This window comes from Gigantopelta aegis, chromosome 14 (assembly GCF_016097555.1).
Source record: "Gigantopelta aegis isolate Gae_Host chromosome 14, Gae_host_genome, whole genome shotgun sequence".
NCBI classification, from domain to species: Eukaryota; Metazoa; Mollusca; class Gastropoda; order Neomphalida; family Peltospiridae; genus Gigantopelta; species Gigantopelta aegis.
This window is the reverse complement of record NC_054712.1, coordinates 37,404,446-37,426,534: the sequence shown is the minus strand read 5'-3', so window position 1 is coordinate 37,426,534 and position 22,089 is coordinate 37,404,446. Positions and strand designations below refer to the sequence as shown.

The 22,089-nt window shown below is 38.3% G+C and overlaps 2 protein-coding genes across 2 annotated transcripts in view; one reads left to right on the top strand and one right to left on the bottom strand.

Moving 5' to 3' along the window:
- LOC121388734 (b(0,+)-type amino acid transporter 1-like) overlaps positions 1 to 11,029 on the top strand; it is a 26,545-nt gene extending 15,516 nt beyond the window's left edge. Inside the window, exons 9-14 of the mRNA XM_041520215.1 lie at positions 523 to 626; positions 1,427 to 1,512; positions 7,191 to 7,285; positions 7,841 to 7,990; positions 9,698 to 9,866; positions 10,446 to 11,029. Coding sequence (XP_041376149.1) covers positions 523 to 626; positions 1,427 to 1,445 — 123 coding nt within the window. The 3' untranslated portion in view covers positions 1,446 to 1,512; positions 7,191 to 7,285; positions 7,841 to 7,990; positions 9,698 to 9,866; positions 10,446 to 11,029. The remainder of the gene's footprint in view (positions 1 to 522; positions 627 to 1,426; positions 1,513 to 7,190; positions 7,286 to 7,840; positions 7,991 to 9,697; positions 9,867 to 10,445) is intronic.
- Positions 2,631 to 5,017, bottom strand: LOC121389220 (KRAB-A domain-containing protein 2-like). Its single transcript, XM_041520822.1, has 2 exons — positions 4,944 to 5,017; positions 2,631 to 4,248 (listed from the first exon to the last, which is right to left on the bottom strand). The coding sequence occupies exons 1-2, from the start codon at positions 5,015 to 5,017 to the stop codon at positions 2,631 to 2,633; spliced, it is 1,692 nt and encodes a 563-aa protein (XP_041376756.1).
- Positions 11,030 to 22,089: the final 11,060 nt, after the last annotated feature.

Below are 22,089 nucleotides of genomic sequence, written 5' to 3'. Positions count from 1 at the left end.
ACCGGCCTCGGTGGCGTCGTGGCAGGCCATCGGTCTACAGGCTGGTAGGTACTGGGTTCGGATCCCAGTCGAGGCATGGGATTTTTAATCCAGATACCGACTCCAAACCCTGAGTGAGTGCTCCGCAAGGCTCAATGGGTAGGTGTAAACCACTTGCACCGACCAGTGATCCATAACTGGTTCAACAAAGGCCATGGTTTGTGCTATCCTGCTTGTGGGAAGCGCAAATAAAAGATCCCTTGCTGCTAATCGGAAGAGTAACCCATGTAGTGGCAACAGCGGGTTTCCTCTCAAAATCTGTGTGGTCCTTAACCATATGTCTGACGCCATATAACCGTAAATAAAATGTGTTGAGTGCGTCGTTAAATAAAACATTTCTTTCTTCTTTTTTTTCACTCAACATGAAATATCTAACAAGAATCAAGCTGAATCATTTAAAATAAAATTAAAGGAAACGAAATTAACAGTCGCGATATTAGTTTGTTGTTTAGTATAAAAATTTTGAAGTTCTATAACTTGTAGGCGTGGGGCCAGAAGATGCTGGGACCGGCAGCGTTCATATTGCCCCTGGCTGTGATGATCTCCACGCTTGGTTCCATGAACGGATCATTGGGCACCCTGACCAGGTATTTTCATTGCATTTACAGCTCCCCCACCCCACCCCCAAAAAACAACAAAAACAAACACCCCCCCCCCCCCCCCCAAAAAAAAAAAAAACCCCTCCAAAACCCCCAACAACAACAACAACAAAAACAAAAACAGGAAAAAAAAAGGGAAGAAAAGAAAGAACATAAAATTTCCAAATTTTTATGACACCACGTATTGTTTTAATTAGCTGCATGGGCTGTACATCACATTCCACGATCTTTTTTTAGGTTCAGTCAGAATTGAATTTGAATCACGTCATCAAATCGATACAAGTTCACTTTTAAACTTTACGTGATAACCTTTCGAATGGAATTTTAGCGCATACGAGCACTGTTACCTGCTATAGACCTACATAGACCACTAAAACATGCATTTACCACCAAGCAAACATGGATTTTAATTCTTATAAACCATGATCGGATTCGATTCATATGGAATGACACGCTTGTTGTTATTAATATTCACGATACTAGCGATTGTGACTGTAACGAATTATTTTGATTAAAAAAAATAAAATTGTTCTTTATAGGGAATTATTTGGCTGAGGTGAAAAGGTTAAGTCGAAAATTAGGGGAAATGGACACAACTCATCAGTTGCTTGTTTGGTATGTTGTGCAATGTTATATGCACACTTGTTATCTAGAAATGAAATATATATATATATATATATATATATATATATATATATATATATATTAATACCGAGTGGGCTTAAGTTTTGTGAAAACACTTTAATTTTCCTTTCTTCATAAGAAACAATATATTTTACCTGTTCAAGTAGGTCACCACCCATTTGAAAAAGAAAAACGTAGTGGTGATCTCCACGCTTGGTTCCATGAACGGATCATTGGGCACCCTGACCAGGTATTGTCATTGCATTTAACTGCTCCCCTCACCCTAAAAAAAGCCAACAACAACAACAACAACAACAAAAAACCCAAAAAAAAAAAGAAAGAACATTAAAAAACCCAAACAAAACCCCCAATTTTTTTTATGACATCACGTATTGTTTTAATTAGCTACAAGGGAAGGACAGCACATTCCACGATTTTTTTTTTTTAAAGATTCAGTCAGAATTGAATTTGATTTACGTCATCAAGTCGATACAAGTTCACTTTTAAACTTTACGTGATAATGTTTCGGCTGGAAAATCAGCGCATACGAGCACTGTTACCTACTACAGACCTACATAGACCACTAAAACATGCATTTGCCACCAAGCAAACATGGATTTTAATTCTTATAAACCACGATCGGAATCGATTCATGTGGAATGAAACAAATATGGATGGTCGGTCATCTTACCGGAATAACACGCTTGTTGTTATTAATATTCATGATACTAGCGACTGTGACTGTAACGAATTATTAGATAAAAAAATTTTTTATTGTGCTTTATAGGGAATTATTTGGCTGAGGTGAAAAGGTTAAGTCCAAAATTAGGGGAAACGGACACAACTCATCAGTTGCTTGTTTGGTATGTTGTGCAAGGTTATATGTACACTTGAATGAATTGCATCCCTATATATGTTTGGTATAAACCAGTAGTGTACACACGCGCGCACATACACACACACACACACACACACACACACACACACACATATATATATATATATATATATATATATATATATATATATATATATATATATATATATATATATATATGTTACAGTCAATCTGTGAAATCAGTCATTACGCGTAATGCCTAACAAAATCAGTCACTTCGCGAAGTTCCTGTGACCACCAGGCAATACGCGAAATGACTGAAAATCCCAGGCATTGCACGAAATGACAGAAAATCATGACCAGACATTACACAGAATGACTAAAGTGATTCACGTCTTATTACTGACACTTGTATACAGGCTTTTGGTCTTAAAAGTTGATAAAATCACATTTTAAGAACAAACAAGGAAATGACTGAAAATAATACCACACCACACAAGTCTTAATGTAACACTTTATTTAAACTCAAATCAAATCATTTCAGAAGTTGTAGTAAAATAGATGAAGATGAAGTTGAATATTAACCAAGTAGTCAGTGTCAAATTATGAAAGTAACATATTGGTATAGAAAGATCACTTGTTTTTGCACACAAGGCTATATATCCCTGTCCACCACAGTTGGATTCATGATTAACACCTTGGCGCACGGTCACTGACTTCGTCTGGTTTACATCAGCATCAGTAAGTAAACGCTGGGGGCACAAATCAAACTGACTGCGTGTAAACTTCCCTTTTAGAATCCCTGCTTTCACACAAATTGTGTACATATCGTTCTCATCACGGTCTATGATTATTCCGAGAATATTTCGTGGGTCACCGCGTCCCCTATCCACAAGAGGGATAGGTACAGCTACGTTGTCTCCCACCTGTCCACTTGTTAGCTCCAGTTTACTTCTCTTGACCATACGCTCAGCCTGAGTCATCTGGGAGGAACTCGCACCATTTCTCTCATTTAAGATACTGTCTATACGAGCGTTGAGTAAATCAGCCGAGACAGTAACTGGAGCAGGACTCATCAAATGTGGACCACCATACTCTGGTGCTAAATCTAAAACTAAATCAGTTATGGCTGAGAGCAATGACATTTCAGGGTCAAGTCTACTGTCCCACTCATCTGGTTCCTGACTAGTGTTTGGCATGACTTCATGACTGCTGCTCGGTGCTGGTTCCTGACTGGTGCTTGGTACTGATTCGTGTATATCAGCAGCAGTATGTTCTAGGACGATTGGTACATTGGATATGGCAGATATAAGATCATCCTCACTTTGCATCCGTACAACTACTTCTGTTGGCAAAGACGACAATGTTAAGCCAACTTTGGCTTCACATCCAAACATGGCAGCATATGGCGATCTCTGTATTCCTGAATGATAACTCGAATTCTTTTGGAATTGAACACATTTTATGCCTACTGACCAATCATTTGTGTCATTATCTCCCATCCATGCAACAAGCATATCCTTGATATCACCATTTGCCCTTTCCACAGACCCCTGACTTTGAGGGTGTCGAGGTTTACCATGGACCATAACCAGCCTGGGCCACACAATGTTCAGTTCACTGATAACCTCTGCTGTGAATTCACTTCCATTGTCGCTCTGGAGAATAGATGGGGCACCAATGAGAAGGAATATATCAAGCAGGTGATGAGCGACCTCAGCAGCACGCTTTGAAGTTAGGGCTCGAAGAATGACACACTTGGTTAGGTGGTCTTGATAGACAAAAATCCACTTAAATGATTTTTGGGCCATGGACTGCATATCAATAAGATCAATTTGTGCGCGAGAAGCGAACTCATTTGTGAGAATGGGGCGCACTACAACACCCTTAATCCTTGGGCGCTTACGTTTCTTCTGACATTCATGACAATAAGACTTGAACAGATTGAGAACATCGCGAGTGATGTTTGCATACTTTTTGTTGCTTTCTTTGGTCATGCGATCTCGACCACCATGTCCTGTGGCTATATGTGCACGCCTAACCACATCATATGTTTCTTCTATGCTAACATAATAAACAGGATTCTCCCTTGGGTTAACGCGCTTTTTGATGAGTTTTTCAACATCGCCACACTGCAGTATCTCAAACCTGAAAAAAACAACCCAGGAACATTCACTAAATGTTGAATTTTCAAGGCTAAACTTTAAAATCTTCAGTTCATAGCCAGAGAGAAAGGGAAATTAACATTTTGTAAATATAATTGGACCATAGGAATTTTTAAATGTTCCTTAATTTACATAAATCCAATAGTCTAAAAACATTTTGACGATAAATGTTTTCTGTGTAGTTGATGAATATTTTTAAATGGGTATTTTCTTAATGCAGGGTTAATATATGGCACTCAAACTCAAAGACAGAAAACAGTGGAAGAGTAACATTAAAGGCATAATGCCCAAGACATATTTTACCGTGCTTGTGCCAGTAATGCTATCTGTAACATGTGTGGCTAATAGTGTATGATTTTATTATTAAAATTAACATTTACGTATATCTTATTGCTTTCAATATCAATATATTGTTTTATGCCTTTATAAACTCATAGCAATCACCAGAAAAAGTCTGATTATAACTCTTATTTTAAGATCATTACCGAACTCTGGAATTTTTTTTATTATATTCTTCGAGTGTAATGAAACTAAACATTTATGGGGAAGCATTGTGAGACTGGATATTAATTAGGATAGGAAATTTAATTAATTTGAAAAATATTGTAGTAATAGAAATATTGTAGTATTAGAATTTATGAATGAATAAACACATTGAATGTATTGAAATACACTTACTTTGATAGCAGATAGTATCCATGTCTGCTCTTTGTTCCAGTATCAGCTGCTGCTGTTTTGAGATATTCTAGCATTGTGAAATATGCATCTTTTGGAATTAACACTTTTCTACAAACTTGGACTGGGAACGAAGGTTCAGGCACGCCCACTACGGATTAAGGCTCTGACTTCGCCAGTGACCAACTCCGGAGCAGGGGGGGGGGATTGAGTTTGAAGTGGGCAGATTTTGGAAAAAAGCCATTTAGTGCGGTCAAACGCGAGCGCGGACCGAATAGCAGACACTTCACAGGCCTCAAGTAACACCGAGTGGGAGCCGTGCTCTGATTGGCTAAGTTTCGATTCCTCGCTAAAACCTGTCAGCTACCTAAGTCTACAAAGAGTAACTGCATCCAAAAACATGTCTGGACTCTAAAATTAGACCCAAAAAGTTAAAACTGCTCGGCCGAAAAGGTTTTAAGGTGATTTTGAGCAATTGATCGGGCGCCAAAGTAAAATGCGTCAGACTATTTATAAAAAAATAAACATAAGAATTTTGAACTGCTTCGAAAGCGTTTAAAGTCCAACTAGCCCAAAAAGGAGGTTGATACCTTTCCTAGCAAAGGTTGGCGTCTAGGGGGATCCGATGTAGTCGGTGGTCTCAAGCTGCGGGAGGAACTGCCGGTAAGCGGAGTCTGCTAAGGTCTTGGTGATGGCACGGTAGTGTGGTCCCGCGACGGTTTTCAGGACTCGATGTAATGTCGGGTTGTCCATCTCCGATAGTAGCAGTCCTTGATTGTGTCTTCCGTTCCGGCGGATGGTGACGCAAACTGCGTTGTGTCCCTCCTGCATCCTGAGTCGATGTACAGCGAATTCCCCTTCATTTCGTCCGTCTGGCAGAGGTTGGTATGATTCGTCTTTTGGCATGCTGATGAGGTGGCGTACATCCTTCAGGTTGGTCTTGACCAGTTGTTGGTAACGTTGTTGGAGTCGGCCGGCCTGCAGTGACCACTGCTCCACTGGTTTTGTCTCCGGTTTCGGCGGTTGAGAGGGGCGACTTGGCTTGGCTGGAGTGGCACTCGGAGGAGTGGTTGCCTTCCTCTTAACAACTGTCCCCTTCCGGGCCTGCGCCTCAACGGGTGTCGCCGATTTAATCGGCGACAAGTCCGGAAGCGCTAGCGAAGGTTCTGGTGCAGGTGGCCGGTTGTACGGTGTGACGCAGATCTCTGTGTCGAACTCCGTCCTCTCCGGCTCTTTCGTTGGCAGAGAAGCTGGGACATCCGGGGCCGGAACCTCTTCTGTCTTGGTCTTCCTGCTCGGGTGAGCGGTGTTCGGCGGTCGAACAGAAGGAGTCGCCGCCGGCGGTTTAGCCACCGGTTTTTAGGCATTACGCGTAATGACTGATTTCACAGATTGACTGTAACACACACACACACACACAATATATATATATATATATATATATATATATATATATATATAGTTATATATATATATATATATATATATATATATATATATATATATATATATACATATATATATATATATATATATATATATATATAGTTATAATTGCTTGAAAAAATAACATATCGTTTTTTTTTAAATATTGATACCGAGTGGGATTAAGTTTTGTGAAAACTTTAATTTTCCTTTCTTCAGAACAACGAAAAACGTAGTGGGACATACAAAAGTATGCACCATGATACTGACCTTTCACCTTGAGTTTGATACTGGTTGAAGATAATTTCATTATCTTACTATAAATGCATATTTACATGTAAAGTTATAAAGGCTTGCAAAAACAAAACCCCCACAAAACCCCCAAATAAACCCAAAAAGTAAAAAAAAAAAAAAAAAAAAAAGCCACCACAAGAAACAACAAAAGAAAAAACAAACAAACACCCCCAAAAACATCAACAACAATAACAATACCAGTCCAACAAAAAAGATACAACAAGTTCTCCATCAACAACATAATTACAACACCCCCCCCCCAAAAAAAAACCCCAACCCACTCCCCAACAACAAACAAACATATAAAAACACACAAAAAAACCCAACAAATAAAACCAACAGACAACCCACTCTCTCCCTCCAAAAACCCCATCCAACACAACAACAACAAAACAACACCAACCCCCCCCCCACCCACCCCGAGCAAATCAAATAAAACAACAACAAAACATATGGTTGGTCCTACAAGGTATGGACATTGTTTAATGTTTAGTTGGATTTTAATACAGGTATATGATTCTAATTTCATAGCACCATTTGCAGCAGCGAGAGATGGGAACTGGTTCGATGTTCTGTGTTTCATCAGTGTCAAGCGCTACACACCCATGCCTTCAATAGTGATGCACGTATGGGCGACTTTACATACTTTATCCACTGCGTATACGTCCGAAGTTGTGTCAGACAATTCATTTTGCCTTTGTTTTGGGTGGGGAGTCTCGCCTTTCAACTGGACCAAACTTCATTACGTTAACTTCAGCCCTCCGCGGTAAAAATGCTAGACCTGCGTCTGATTTAATACTAATTGATTACTGTATTTACTAAAACTAATGCATGAAATATATATAGAAAATAAATCCAAGCGATTTGAAGTGTAAGAGATGGGTTTAAATTATTAGTATACAGTAATCAATAATTAATTAAGAAAAGTGAATTATATAACGGTTTAAATCTATACTTTAATTAATGTTTAATGTTAACAGAAAAAATACCGTGAATGTATATATTATACCCATTATATATATATATATATATATATATTTATATACCCATTACGATATAAACAAATCCACACTTACCATGATCAGTGAAAAACAGGTTACAGTGATCACTGGGCCTGGAACGGGGAAAATGTTTCCATAAATTAGAAATTCCGAGACTTACAGTAACGTCTTTCATTGCAGGTAACAATAGCTCTGATTTTCCTCATACAAGGCACAGTGACGTCTCTGATTGGCTTTCTCAGTTTCTTCACCTGGGTGTTCTCAGGACTGGCAAGCATCTGTTTAATCATACTGCGTTTCAAAGAGAAGGACTGCCCTGAACGATTTAAGGTGCGTAACCTTGTTATTTCACCAGATTTAGTTTCCTGTGTGAACCAAAAACAAAAATAAAACAAAAAACCTCTACAAGAAATCCTCTACAAAACCCCCCCCCCCCCAACCCTCCAAAACAACAACAAAAAAACAAGACCCCCTCCAACCCCCAAAAAACAACAACAACAACAACAACAACAAACAACAACAACAACAAAAGAAAAACAAAATACAAAACAAATCAACACAAAAACATAACACAACAGAACAAAACCAGAAATCAAAACAAGAGAACAACAATCAGCAAAAAACTCTCTCAACGTTTCGCCTGCACTATACTAACTTCTTCAAAGAAATAAATGATTAAATAAACAAACAACGAAACAACAAAAACAAAACCCCAACAAACAAACAAACAAAACAAAAATATGAGACGTAAATGTGTTTTAATGTAGATGTGAAAATAAAACAGTATGTAAAATATCTTGAAAATGATATATAGTATTAGTGATTAGTGCCAACGAGAACAAATTGTTCTAACAATCCGCATTTGAAAGCCCCACAAAAGCCCAGAAAAGCAAACCAAACACAAAAAATCCTAAACAAAACAACAAAACGCAACGCAGAACACAAAACAACGCAGGCACAAAAGAACTCTTAGCAAAACACATAACACAACAATAAAACAAAACAAAACAACACAACACAACACAACAAAAACCAACAAAACATTATCTACCTTCTTCATAAGAAATAAGAAAAACAACAAGAAACCTCAGATGTACATGTTTGTTATGAAAAAGATCTTGAAAATGATATATGGTATTAGTCGTTAGTTTAGTCGTTATTTTGTACTAGTAATCCTGATTTGAAGTGGGATTGTTTAACATGGATTTTATATGGGCAATAAGAACTTAACAGTTAAGCGGTATATAAAGAAACCAGGTAAATACAGCATATACATTTAAATCCAAGATTTGGTTCCAGGTTTTGAGGATGCTAAATGTCAAAGATGCTTTTCTTGAAAATGGACTAATTCTTCTATAGAAACCAAGGTGACTGCTTTAGGCACAATGATAATATAGCAGACATGTTTACGTGTAATAATTTAATGGTTTTATGGAATGCTGAATTCAAAAATATTGTTTGTCACGTGTCTATGTGTTACACATTGATGTAGGGGCCTATTTATGGTAGCAGCTGAAAGGTCGATCACCATCATCATCATCATTATCATCATCACCATCATCATCACTTTCATCATCATCATCATCATCATCGTAATCATCATTATTATCATCATCACTTTCATCATCATCATCATAATCATCATTATCATAATCATCATCATTATCATCATCATAATCATCATAATAATCACCATCATCATCATCATCATAATTATCATCATCATCATCATCATCATCATAATCATCATAATCGTCATCATCACCATCATCATCATCATCATCATCACCACCACCATCATCATCATCATCATCATCATAATCGTCATCATCACCATCATCATCATAATCATTATGATCACCATCATCATCATCATCATAATTATCATCATCATCATCACCATCATCATCACCATCATCTTCATCGTAATACTACTACTACTAATAATGTGATGTTTTTATTGTTTCTATTATTATTATTGATCATTGCACATGTATTTGTATCAATCCATATTAGTAATGGCCTTTGTTCTTGCAGGTTCCCATACTGATTCCTATTGTGTTCTTTCTGATGTGTGTGTTTCTAATAGTGGCCCCGATTGTCCAGAATCCACGGATTGAGACCCTTTACGCGGCGCTGTTTGTAGTCAGTGGAGTCGTGGTCTATATTCCGGCCTTTCATTTCAAGCTGAAGCCAAAATTTCTTGGTAAGTCTTTATGATTTAAAACCTAACTTCTGTGTTTATCTGATACCAAAGTTTATTAGTAAATCTTTATTACTAAAAATCTATCTTCTTGATACCAATATCTGTCTTTTTTAATACCAATATTTCTTAGTCCTTATGATTTAAAACCTAACTTCTGTGTCTATCTGATACTAAAGTTTCTTAGTAAATCTTTATGGTGTAGAACCTGAATTTTGTATCTTTCTGAAACTAAAGTTTAATTAGTAAGTTTTTATGATTTAAAGCCAACCTTCTGTGTCTTATCTCATGCCAACGTTTCTGAGAAAGAGTTTATGGTTTAAAACCTAACTTCTGTATCTATCTGATACCAACATTTCTTAGTAAGTCTTTATGGATTAGAACCTAAATTCTGCGTCTTCGTGATTACAAAGTTTCTAATTATGTCTTTATAATTTACAAATCTAACTTCTGTGTCTATCTGATTAAATCGGATTGTCCGATGTGCGATCAGTCGTTACCAACGTATAAACCTGGTGTTGTATTTTCTGTTATCGTTCTAACTTTCATGATTTTATATTCTTTGTGTTATTTTATTTTCAGATAAAATCGAGATGTACATCCAAATGATTTTCGAACTCGCACCATCATCCTATGTGGAACAATAATAACCCGATACCACCAGTATTCCAATAAACAGTGAAAATAATATCTTATGTGAACATTCACCATAGCTTTCATCTACAGTGACACAAGCACACACAGCGATGGGCATCCATGACCAAATACACGCTCCATGTAGGCTATATGCAGTATAGCAATTAACATGTTTTATAGCTGAGCTTGGGGTTGAGATTATGCCGTACTAGCACATCACCCCTTAGGTCTAGTTTTAAAGTAAATAACCAGAGTATTGCTAAATATTATACTGCACGTGTATATCCAAGTAATCAATGTACATGTATATTCAAGTAATCAATGTATGTTTATATTCACTAGGATAATGTAACGAGTGTATATGTTTTGTATGTTGTGAAATAAAAGTCAAACACATAGAGTGATTCCACATACATGTACGTCCTATACCGGCAATCCACATATATGTACACAATAGTTAAAAAGTTAAAGTTTGTTTTGTTTAACGACACCACCAGAGCACATTGATTTATTAATCATCGGTTATTGGATGTCAAACATATGGTCATTTAACACAGTCATGGAGAGGAAACCCGCTACATTTTTCCATTAGTAACAAGGAATCATTTATATGCACCATCCCACAGACAGGATAGCACATGCCACGGTCTTTGATATACCAGTTGTGGTGCACTGGCTGTGACGAGAAATAGCCCAATTGTCCCACCGACGGAGATCGGTCCCAGACCGACCGCGCATCAAGCGAGCGCTTTACCATTGGGATACGTGCCGCCCCAAAATAGTTAAAGCCGCACACCCTAGTTCCATCCAGCGATAATAAATTATAATTTGGTTAATCTACAAACCTGTAACACACTTAGATCACGTTTTTATCAAATGGAGTGAAAAAGCAGGTTTTATATCGATAAATATCATGGGAATCCTCATGTCCCAATTGCTTGAAACAATTTTGAAAGTTAGTAATCTGATGTCACCGGTAGATGTCGCTCGAAGCACAACAATGCCTACGTCACGACAAATTTCACAGAGTGCGCACAGACTTAGGGTGCGTTCTTTTCACCTCTCCTGGACATGTTCCAACTGTTCTGTCCTGGTTGTATCCCCTCTCCAGATATCGTAAGACTTAGCAAAATTATTGGTTTTAAGGGTTTGTAACGTTTTGTATTGAGACACTTACTTGTCTGAACATTATTGTTACTGAAAATGTTCACGAACTGTGAAGAAAAATCTCACAAATGAACAACAACAAATCGGATGTTGATTGCGCGAACCGTGTACGAGAAAACAAACCGAACCAAAATGATAACGGTCACGTGGTATACCAACATCTGTGACGTTTACACAGGAAGATTCCCTCTAAAAATAGATTGGACCTCGCTTGCTTAACGGTTTTTTCTCGATAGCACGTCTTGTGAAAACATGCAAAAAATGCATTTCGTGGTTTTACAAACATCAGGATTACCAAAAATCACTTCAGGTGAATGGAAATGTGTATTCTAAATAATAAAATGTAAGTAAAGTGCAATTTTATTTGTGAAAAATGGGGTTTAATAGCGAAAAACAACGCCGTAATGGTTAACAAATAACTGTAACTAGGGTGTGTCCCTTTAAAGTACTGTTATTCAGTAGTATGAAATGTATACTACATATTAATGTTCTAGTGTTGTTTTTATTTTATAGGATTAAATAATATGATATGAGTAAATAATGGTTAATATACAGTTGAGTTGTGTTCTTTATTGATTGTTGAAAGAAAAGGTTAAGCAACACCCAGTGAAGAATGAACATGAGACATAAACAGAAAATATTCTTAAAATGATTTGATTTGGTATTATACGTTCACGGACAGTATCCAGTAAAACACCAGATCATGACATTTTCTGTGCTACGAGTTGTTAGAGTTATCTACTCTTGAACACAACACCCATACAAATGCAGGTGCAACTTCATATTGCCTTCACACGAGCTACTCTCGGCCTACTAAATTCCAAACCTATACGTAGCTCCCTACCTTTTATTTTCAGAACGACCATCAAAATGGCGCCAAACTTCCTTCATCAAAATCGCACTCATTTCCCTTTGGCTTAATCCTACGGGACATTCTAAATTACATAGCACCATACCACCCCCCGCCTGTTACCGACTACGGTTGGACTATTGGTACTCCCTTGCACCTGCCAGTGCAGGCGATCCCTCCTTCACCCACCCCAACCCTTACCTGTCCTGGACGGAGGAACCGGCTGAGGCCGGTACTTGTGCCCAGGACAGGCGTGCGCTACAACAGCTTGCTCTGAATGTGCACGTTAAACCATTTTCCAATTCCAATCCAATATTGCCTTCGAATACATTGCTGCTGTGTAGTCCTCAACCATATGTCCAGCGCCATATATCCTTAATTAAAATGTGTTTTGTGCATTGTTAATTAAAACAGTCCTTCCTTCATTGTTGCTTAACTTTTTGAGAGAAGTGTATTATATATATATATATATATATACAGTTGAATCTCGTTGCCTCGAACCCCGTCTGTATATATATATATATATACACACACAGAGAGTGTTTTTCGGTATCGTCAGTATCATATATTAGGAATAAAAATTGTATTATGCGAGCCTCTGGCGAGCGTAATACATTATTTTTATTCCTAATATATGATATTGACGATACCGAAATACACGAGGGTAATACTCTCTTTATCATATAATCTCAAGCTTAATACAACGTGTTTTTGTAAACTGTACACACAATTTTAATTCCAGTCCGCCATTACTAGATATTCAAATGACGTAAGAATATATATTTTTGAATGGAAATGATGTCAAACTCGAATGACGTCATTTAGGATGTCCTTCCATCAAAACAAACTAGGGCTTAACGTTTTTTTGTTTTCTGAACGCTGGACAGCTTTCAATGTCAAATTGCCATTGAAATGTTTTTATTCGATGACTATGAATGCATACGTCAATTAGGGAGTGTCACACAAGTACGTTTGCTTAAATGTCAATAAACCTAGCGCCGTGACCTCGATTAATTCACATCTAATTTGTAAAGTTATAAAAAATTTAAAGTATGTGATCTTAAAAATATCACGTACTTTGCACTGAAAATGTATGTAAATTTATATATATATATATATATATATATATATATATATATATATATATATATATATATATATATATATATATATATATATATATATATATATATATGTATATGTATATGTATTTTTTATTGCATTATTGCATTAAGCATACAAAAATACTACCTAATAGTCCAGGAGCCAATGACGCAAAGTCCACAAAAGAGATGAACCTCACATCACTCAATGCCATTTTGTGTGAGAGAGAAATTTGAATATATTTCTCCGTTCATAATTAGTTCTGAATTATTAAATTTATTTTTGTAATGGTTAACAACGAAACATTATTGTCCATTAACGCAATGATCTGGACAGACTGCCCAGATAGCTAAAATCTGTGTCTAGGGAAGCGTGCTTGAATATTAATTGAACATAAGCAAACCATTTCAAGTTGGAGAGGGAGAGGGGTGCACTCATTTATTTTAGTTGAGCAGATGCCACATGTGGTGAATCATAGGTCCATAGAGTGACTCGTTCTGTATCACCACTGCCAAACTCATTAAGGAAAAAAGTTTGTTTTTTATTTATCGACGCCACTAGAGCACATTAATTTTTTATTTTATCATCGGCTATTGGACGTCAAACATATGGTCAATCTGACACTGCTTTTTAGAGGAAACCCGCTGTCGCCACATAGGCTACTCTTTTACGACAGGCAGCAATGGATCTTTTATTTGCGCTTCCCACAGGCAGGATAGCACACACCATGACCTTTGTTGAACCAGTTTTGGATCACTGGTCGGTGCAAGTGATTTTAAATCTACCCATTGAGCCTTGCTCAACACTCACTCAGGGTTTGGAGTCGGTATCTGGATTAAAATTCCCATGCCTCGACTGGGATCCGAACTCAGTACCTACCAGCCTGTAAACCGATGGCCTAACCACGACGCCACCGAGGCCGGTAACTCGTTAAGGATGCTGATTAATTCCATAACACATGCCTTTAAGCATGAAATATCGCTTCCTCACTGGACTAAAGACGGATCTGAATTTGTGAAGTGCATATTCACACAAATCCAGGGGGCCAATTTCAGGGGGCCAAGTTTACGTCTGCTACTAACAGTTATACCGGGCATGTATTTACAAATGATTGACACCTATTTCACGAATAAAATTACGTCATTGAGGAGAATGGAACATTTTAAGGATGAAATGAAATGAAATATGTGCAATTATAACTACATATGTTGTACTATAACAGTAATAAGAATTGCGGTTTGGTCGTAGATTTACGTTTACGTGTAAAACTAGGCTTAAGATGTTTAGTGAAATTGGGCCCTGACCTGTACGGCTGATGTCAGAAGATGACCTGGAATCTGCGTGTCAGTTACCAGTATGTCAAGCACTCTGCTAATTCTCCTGATGCTGGTTGTCTAGAAACCCTGTCAAGCAACGAGATCCTTCCTATACAAGAAGACACATCACCTGACACAGATCCGTCTGAAGCTAAAACTTCCGAAAGCCAGATTAAAATGGTGCATGAGAGCAACATTTGGCATCAGACTAGAGTTATCCACCCATTTGCGAGAAAATATAGTTTTCTTGTTATGTGATTAATGGCTGGGGAGCTACTTTGTATACTGGATTGTTACACTGGGTTTGACAGGTAAGAGGATGCAGTTTGTGAATATGTGCACTTGGTTTACACTGGATACTGCATAATGTGCCCCAGAGCACATTGAAGTCATGCAAAATGTGTGTAAAATGCACAGAAATGGGTGTGATTCGGTCCCTTAGCCCACGTGTGTTTGTTTACATTGATATAACGCGGAAAAGAGCTGGACAACAGAGGTCGTCCTTTTGAGTGTTCATTGGGCCCAGGCAGGTAATGTTTCCTGTGAAATGCTAATGGCCTGGTGAAATTAATAAAAGTGCTACAGCCACTGGGGCTACATGAGAATACATAGTGAAATTAATTGTGGTCTGAGGCCTGATATAGTAGGATGTTTGATACAGGGTGACACACTTTGATACCTAATTGTGAGGTAACTATGACAGTTACAGGACTCAAAATGTACATGCTAATTGTCCAGATAGGTGGAAATCTGAAACTAATCAGTTTGGGTGATGAATTTTTTTTTTTTTAAATTAAATTAAATTTTATTATATTTATGTTTTCAGAATTTGTAATTTCACAAATTATGACATGATTCAGCCTGCATTGTACCCCTATCAGGTCATAGGTCATTCTTTTCAATCAATTGTACACCCTGTGGTAGCCTCACTTTGAAGGTTAAGGTTAAATAAGTCAATATGGAGGACTTCTTCAATGATGTTTTGACACAGGGTTACACACTTTGATACCTAATTGTGAGGTAACTATGACAGTTACAGGACTCAAAATGTACATGCTAATTGTCCAGATAGGTGTAAATCTAAAACTTATCAGTTTGGGTGATGAATATTTTTTTTTCTTTCAATTAAATTAAATTTTATTATATTAATATCTTCAAAATTTGTAATTTCACAAATTATAACATGATTCAGCCTGCATTGTACCTGTATCAGGTCATAGGTCATTCTTTTTAATCAGAATGTATCCCTACACCCTGTGACAGCCTCACTTTGAGTATTAAGGCTAATTGAATAAGTCAAAATGGAGGCTTTTTTTTCAAAAATACCAGAGGATAATTTTTTCAAAATGTGATCCTGGGCCAAATGGTGAATGTATAATATGGAATGGGCCTCCCAGACCAAATGGATATGGTGCTATTAAGTTCAAATCACCAATCACAGGCCAGTATCGTACAGTAAATGCTCACAGATTAAGTTTCATGGTCTTTAATAAGGAGATGGACATAGATGGCAGTGACATCAGTCAACTGTGCCATAACCGTCTTCGTATGTTTAAAGATCACTTATCTGCTGAGCCACATGCAATTAACAGCTCGCGCATACAATGTGTGAACAGGGATGTCTGTCAGGGACATGGACAATACCCCCCCCCCCCCCCCCCCCCTGCCTCTTGCATCTCAGAATGCATAACATATAAGAATGTAAAACAATAACAAAGATTAATTTAAAGAAACATTTTGTCATAAAATCACATATAAATATCATATATATATATCACATGATACATTTATTCAAAAGCATACATTTATTCACATTACTGTTTTTTACTGTTTAAAGTCAATCTTCAATGTCTAGGGTTCATGTCCACAACAGAAATGCTATCATGCAAACTGATAGTTCCTATATTATATGTATCACTTGAAAGTTTGTGACAAAAATTACTTTGAATAACTGTGGTCACAGGAGTTTTCTGCTTTTTGACTGTCAATATCTAATAATCCTTTCTTGTAGTCAGCTTGTTGATCTCTGTGCAAATGTCTATATTGTAAGTGTTCTCTAATTTTACTTCCTTGCTGGACTAAGTGCCTTTAACCACCTGTGGATTGTTTTGATATGTTTTTTGATAGTCCAACTCTTTGTCCATCTGACGCAGTGAACGCCTCACCCGAGCTGTCAGTTCGATGCCACAGTACTTGCACTTTTCTATCATCGATGTTCCAGGGCGTTGTTCAGCCTGTGGATGGTGGATGCAGCTCTCCCAGTCATCGTTCGTGAATAGTTCACATTCTTAGGTAAGGAAACACTGAGAGAACGGTTCGCAGCCTCATATTTCTGTGTGTCTGTATACAGTTTCATTTGCTCTACAGCTAAAATACTTAGTTTAATCTTCAGAAGTTCCAGTACTAACATTTTGTCATTTTCATTCATATTCAGCTCTGTGATTCTGTGTGTACCCAGGAACATGGATCGGTGCCACCAGTTGTTCGTTATTCCTCCACTGTAGACGACCGAGTACCGCGAACACTTTGAACAGTCACCACCGTAGCACGAAAGTATCGATTGCAGGACCTTTGGTAAGTTTCGTTTCAGTACACCGATATTACCAGTGTGTAGTTTCATCAGTTCTTTAAGAATTAAACTGCACCTTGCTTTCATATCCTGGCTGAATACCTTCTGTGCTTCACACTTTTGTTCACGGGTGGACCCAGTAAACATGTCGGGACTGAAGTTAGCTTTGTAACACTTACGAAACTGACTCTGACCTAAGTGGGTTGGATCAGCTAGCCGCTGCACTTTCCACATTGGATCTAGAAGTTTCAAAGCACTATCAACTCCAGCAGATGATCTGGAATCTCCATCTGTTGTGACGTATTTTATGAGAATACCTTGTAGAGCCAAGTCTGTTCCGATATCTTTTCCCATCTCGTATTCCGACAGCGGAGCAAATGGCGGCAAGTTTGCTGTGCAGTCAGGATGACCACCGGGACACGTCACATGAATACCTTTGTTTCTTAACCAGGCTCCGGTCCAACAAAGTTTATTCTGGAAGCAGGCACTTACAATGAATTTTCTTTCAGTCATTGTTTCACACGCAAGTCCTATAGCTTGTGATGCATTCTGGCCCGGTTTCTTCCGACTTGTTATTGTCGTGGAGTTGTATCTCCCATCCATGGCTATGTTAATTTCATCACGTTCATTTCCACGTTTCATGTTAATGTCTTTCAGTAGCTCAACTTTTTGTGCCATATCTTTTTCATTTAGATCTGTTACAGCCGTTGATACCTTGTATGATGTTCTCTGCATGCTGCTCCGACACGGTGGTGGAATGTTCCATGCCTGCCAATAGCACTCTCGCTCTCGTATTGCCGACGGGAGTATCTTGGAGACCGATAGCAAGACCCACATTAGTTTTTGCTGCATTTGGGCCAGGTTTATTTGTCTTTACCTCATTGTACAATTTGCTTTCAGGAGCAGTGAAGTCACAATCCACACAGTGTAGTGTGACTTTCCAACAAAGACCCCACTTAACCTCTTTTAATATTTGCATTTCAGGCTCGTCGCACTCAGGGGAAGCTGTTGAGTGGTATCTGAAAGCTGCATTCCATGCATCTACCATTCTGTCATTGTCCATTATTCTCATGCCTTCTTTGTTTTTACACTGTTGTTCTTCTTTCATTTCAAACGCAGTACATGTACTCGTAATGGGACGTAGCAGGCGGACTGGCTGTGACGCACCTTCGCAATCTGGAGTGGATATGGTGGCTGAAGTGGAACTCGACTTCGTGACCAAGGCAAACTCGTCTATATTCATCCGGACTACTGGTCGCAACTTCTCAGTGTGAGATTCTGGACTTGCATGTTCATGCAGCAGTTTCACCCTTATTCCAAGGTGCATGTCCCTTCTTGAACTGTGTCTTTCGTCTTGTATTACCTTCTATGGATGTGACTCGTAGTGTATAAAACAGTGAAATACTTATTGTGGTATGCATGTCCACCCGTATATATATATCAGTTCATGTGTGATGTCACTTTCAGTTCTGATACATTAAAACATTTCAATGCAGTGGCAGTTGACAGCTTTTTTTGTTCACTGTATATTCTGTACTGCATCTTTGCAGGCTGGTGCCATTTCCTCTGCATTCAGGTGTGACCTGTTACGGTGTGCAGACACCTTGTTAATTACCCTCACCAGAATGACACTCGAGCAGTCCTAATTTGTAATTGGCATATGTTGACTGTGTGCAGTATCCAAAATTTTACAGTTTTAAAGTTTAATTTTTTTTTAAAAGAACTTTGTGAGATTTTCTTTTTTGAAAATGTATCAATTTAAATTAAATTGAATTTTTTTTGGAAAAAATCATATTCCTGCCAATTGCTATATTTCAATTGCAGAGAACACAATAAGGAGCAAGTTTCTTTGTGTTGTTCAGAAAAATGTCTGTAACTTTTAAAGTTATTGCATAATTACTAGTCCACTATTTGGAATAATTTGACGCAGATTTCCGCCTTTTGCGGCACAGGCAGTCCCCCATTTTACAGGCTCCAATAGCCATATTTGGTATCAAATATTCTTTTTATTGCCTGTATGCAACTTGACATATGTATTTAAATGCCATATGTGAGTTTGAGTGTCATGGTGAAAACAATTTTGGTCTGATAGGCATCAGACTAGAGTTATCCACCCATTTGGTTGTCCAAAATACGGAAACTAATGCGAGAAAATATAGTTTTCTTGTTATGTGATTAATGGCTGGGGAGCTGCTTTGTATACTGGATTGTTACACTGGGTTTGACAGGTAAGAGGATGCAGTTAGTGAATATGTGCACTTGATTTACACTGGATACTGCATAATGTGCCCCAGAGCACATTGAAGTCATGCAAAATGTGTGTAAAATGCACAGAAATGGGTGTGATTCGGTCCCTTAGCCCACGTGTGTTTGTTTACATTGATATAACGCGGAAAAGAGCTGGACAACAGAGGTCGTCCTTTTGAGTGTTCATTGGGCCCAGGCAGGTAAGGTTGCCTGTGAAATGCTAATGGCCTGGTGAAATTAATAAAAGTGCTACAGCCACTGGGGCTACATGAGAATACATAGTGAAATTAATTGTGGTCTGAGGCCTGATATATCTGAACCGGAAGGAAGCGGCAGATGAACATAAACAAATTTAACTTCATTTTTGTTTTGTGTCTATATCCAGTTAAGGTTCAATCACGCTATCCTGGACACCCGCCTCAGCTATCTGCGCTGTCTGTTCAAGATAGATGGTTAACGGTTAGTTGTTAGAGGTTAGTGGGAGAGAAGTCTGTGTAATGGTTTTACACTTCTCCACTTAGAGGTAAATATGACTATTCCCCATTCTTTTCGCAGACTGCGGTAAGGATGATCCTCGAAACTTCATTCATGAACCCATTAAACAACCATGCATTTGGCACCTGTTCAGACCCGTAGCCAATGGGGGGTCAGGGGGTCAGGGGGTCAGGGGTGTTGGTCGACCCCTCTACCGGTGGCTTTTTTTTCAATATGCCCCGGGACCCCACCCCCTCCCCCTCCCCCTAAGCAACTCGGCCACTTCGTGCCTCACCATAAGCCGACCCCCCCCCCCTCCTCTCAATATCCTGGCTACGGGCCTGCTATTGACACCTACTAAATGTTATGAAGGACCTCGGTCTTGAGCTCGGACGTCACGAATGTGATTCTGGGCAGAAATGGAAATTATTTAAATATCGGGCAGCAGCCTTCTGGAAAGACTACACAGCAGTACTCAACTGAATTGTGCTCCAACCCAGAGCGAGTTCTTAAGGGCTCAATAAGGCCACTACACCCTCTTCTCTCTCACTAACCACTAACCTACTAACAACTAACCCGCTGCCCTGGACAGACAGCCCAGATAGCTGATGTGTGTGCCCAGGACAGCGTGCTTGAACCTTAATTGGATATAAGCACGAAAATAAGTTGAAATGAAATGAATGTTGTGTAACATTAACGTACAGAGGCTAAGTACATCTCCATTAAACTGTATAGAAAAAAGTGTAATGGACAAGGGTGTGTTAAGTGTAATTGTAAAACAGAGTCGCAATCAGTGAAAATGAAACAAGTGTAACTGGTTCGGATCTGCTACAGAATGTAATAGCTGTTACTACAGCGTGATTTTCTCAACTGATTCGTTGGGGAACAAAATGAGTAAGTGAATGTCCTTAAACATTCTTATCTACGTTTTATTGATGTATCATATCAGCAAACGTTGTCAACAACAACACGACTTCCCAAAGCAATAAAAAAAACCCCCGAAAACAAACTAACAAATAAAATAAAAATCAACCCAAAAAAAAAAAAAAAAAAAAAAAAAAAAAAAAAAAAAAAAAAAAAAATCTCATAGTAAGTTGAGCATGAGGGAACCTACAACGCAACTGTTGAGTTGGCCAACTCCGTCATGATAGTTGATAGTCTGATATGAGCATAATGATGTAGTTAAGCAAAACCAACTTTAAAACAGTACATACAATACCGGCCATCGGACTAAAATAAAAGCTGGTAGGTACAGGGTTCGCAGCCCGGCACCGGCTCCAACCCAGAGCGAGTTCTTAAGGACCACTACACCCTCGTCTCTCTCACTAACCACTAACCAATTAACAACTAACCCGCTGTCCTGGACAGACAGTCCAGATAGCTGAGGTGTGTGCCCAAGACAGCGTGCATGAACGTTAATTGGATATAAGCACGAAAATAAGTTGAAATAAATAAAGTACATTAATCAATGGCAGGCCAACTGGGACCTAACAACCAATACATGGCACTATAACATCAAACCACTAGTCAACTCTATCCGACCTAAACACTTAAACACTTATGTGGATAAAATAATTACTAAATTGCGCATAGGTAAATCTTCGCAGCTCAACAGCTGCTCTTTCACCAATAAAAACCCTGACTGTGAGTGTGGCACCCGGGAAGACATGACACACTATCTCCTGGATTGCACGCTACACAACAGCCAGAGAAAACTAATGATAGAATCAATAACCGAAGCCAACCACAATAAACCAATTACACCTAACTTTTTACTTAACCCTGATAAATATCTAAAACATAAAACCTTCAAAGCAGTATATCAATTCGTCCAGACCACCGAACCAAAACTATAAGTGCCAC

Coding starts and splice junctions, on each gene's coding strand:
- LOC121389220 (XM_041520822.1), bottom strand. CDS start 5,017: ATGCTAGAATATCTCAAAACAGCAGCAGCTGATACTGGAACAAAGAGC. Junction 4,249..4,943: donor GGATACTATCTGCTATCAAA/GTAAGTGTATTT, acceptor TGTTTTTTTCAG/GTTTGAGATACTGCAGTGTG.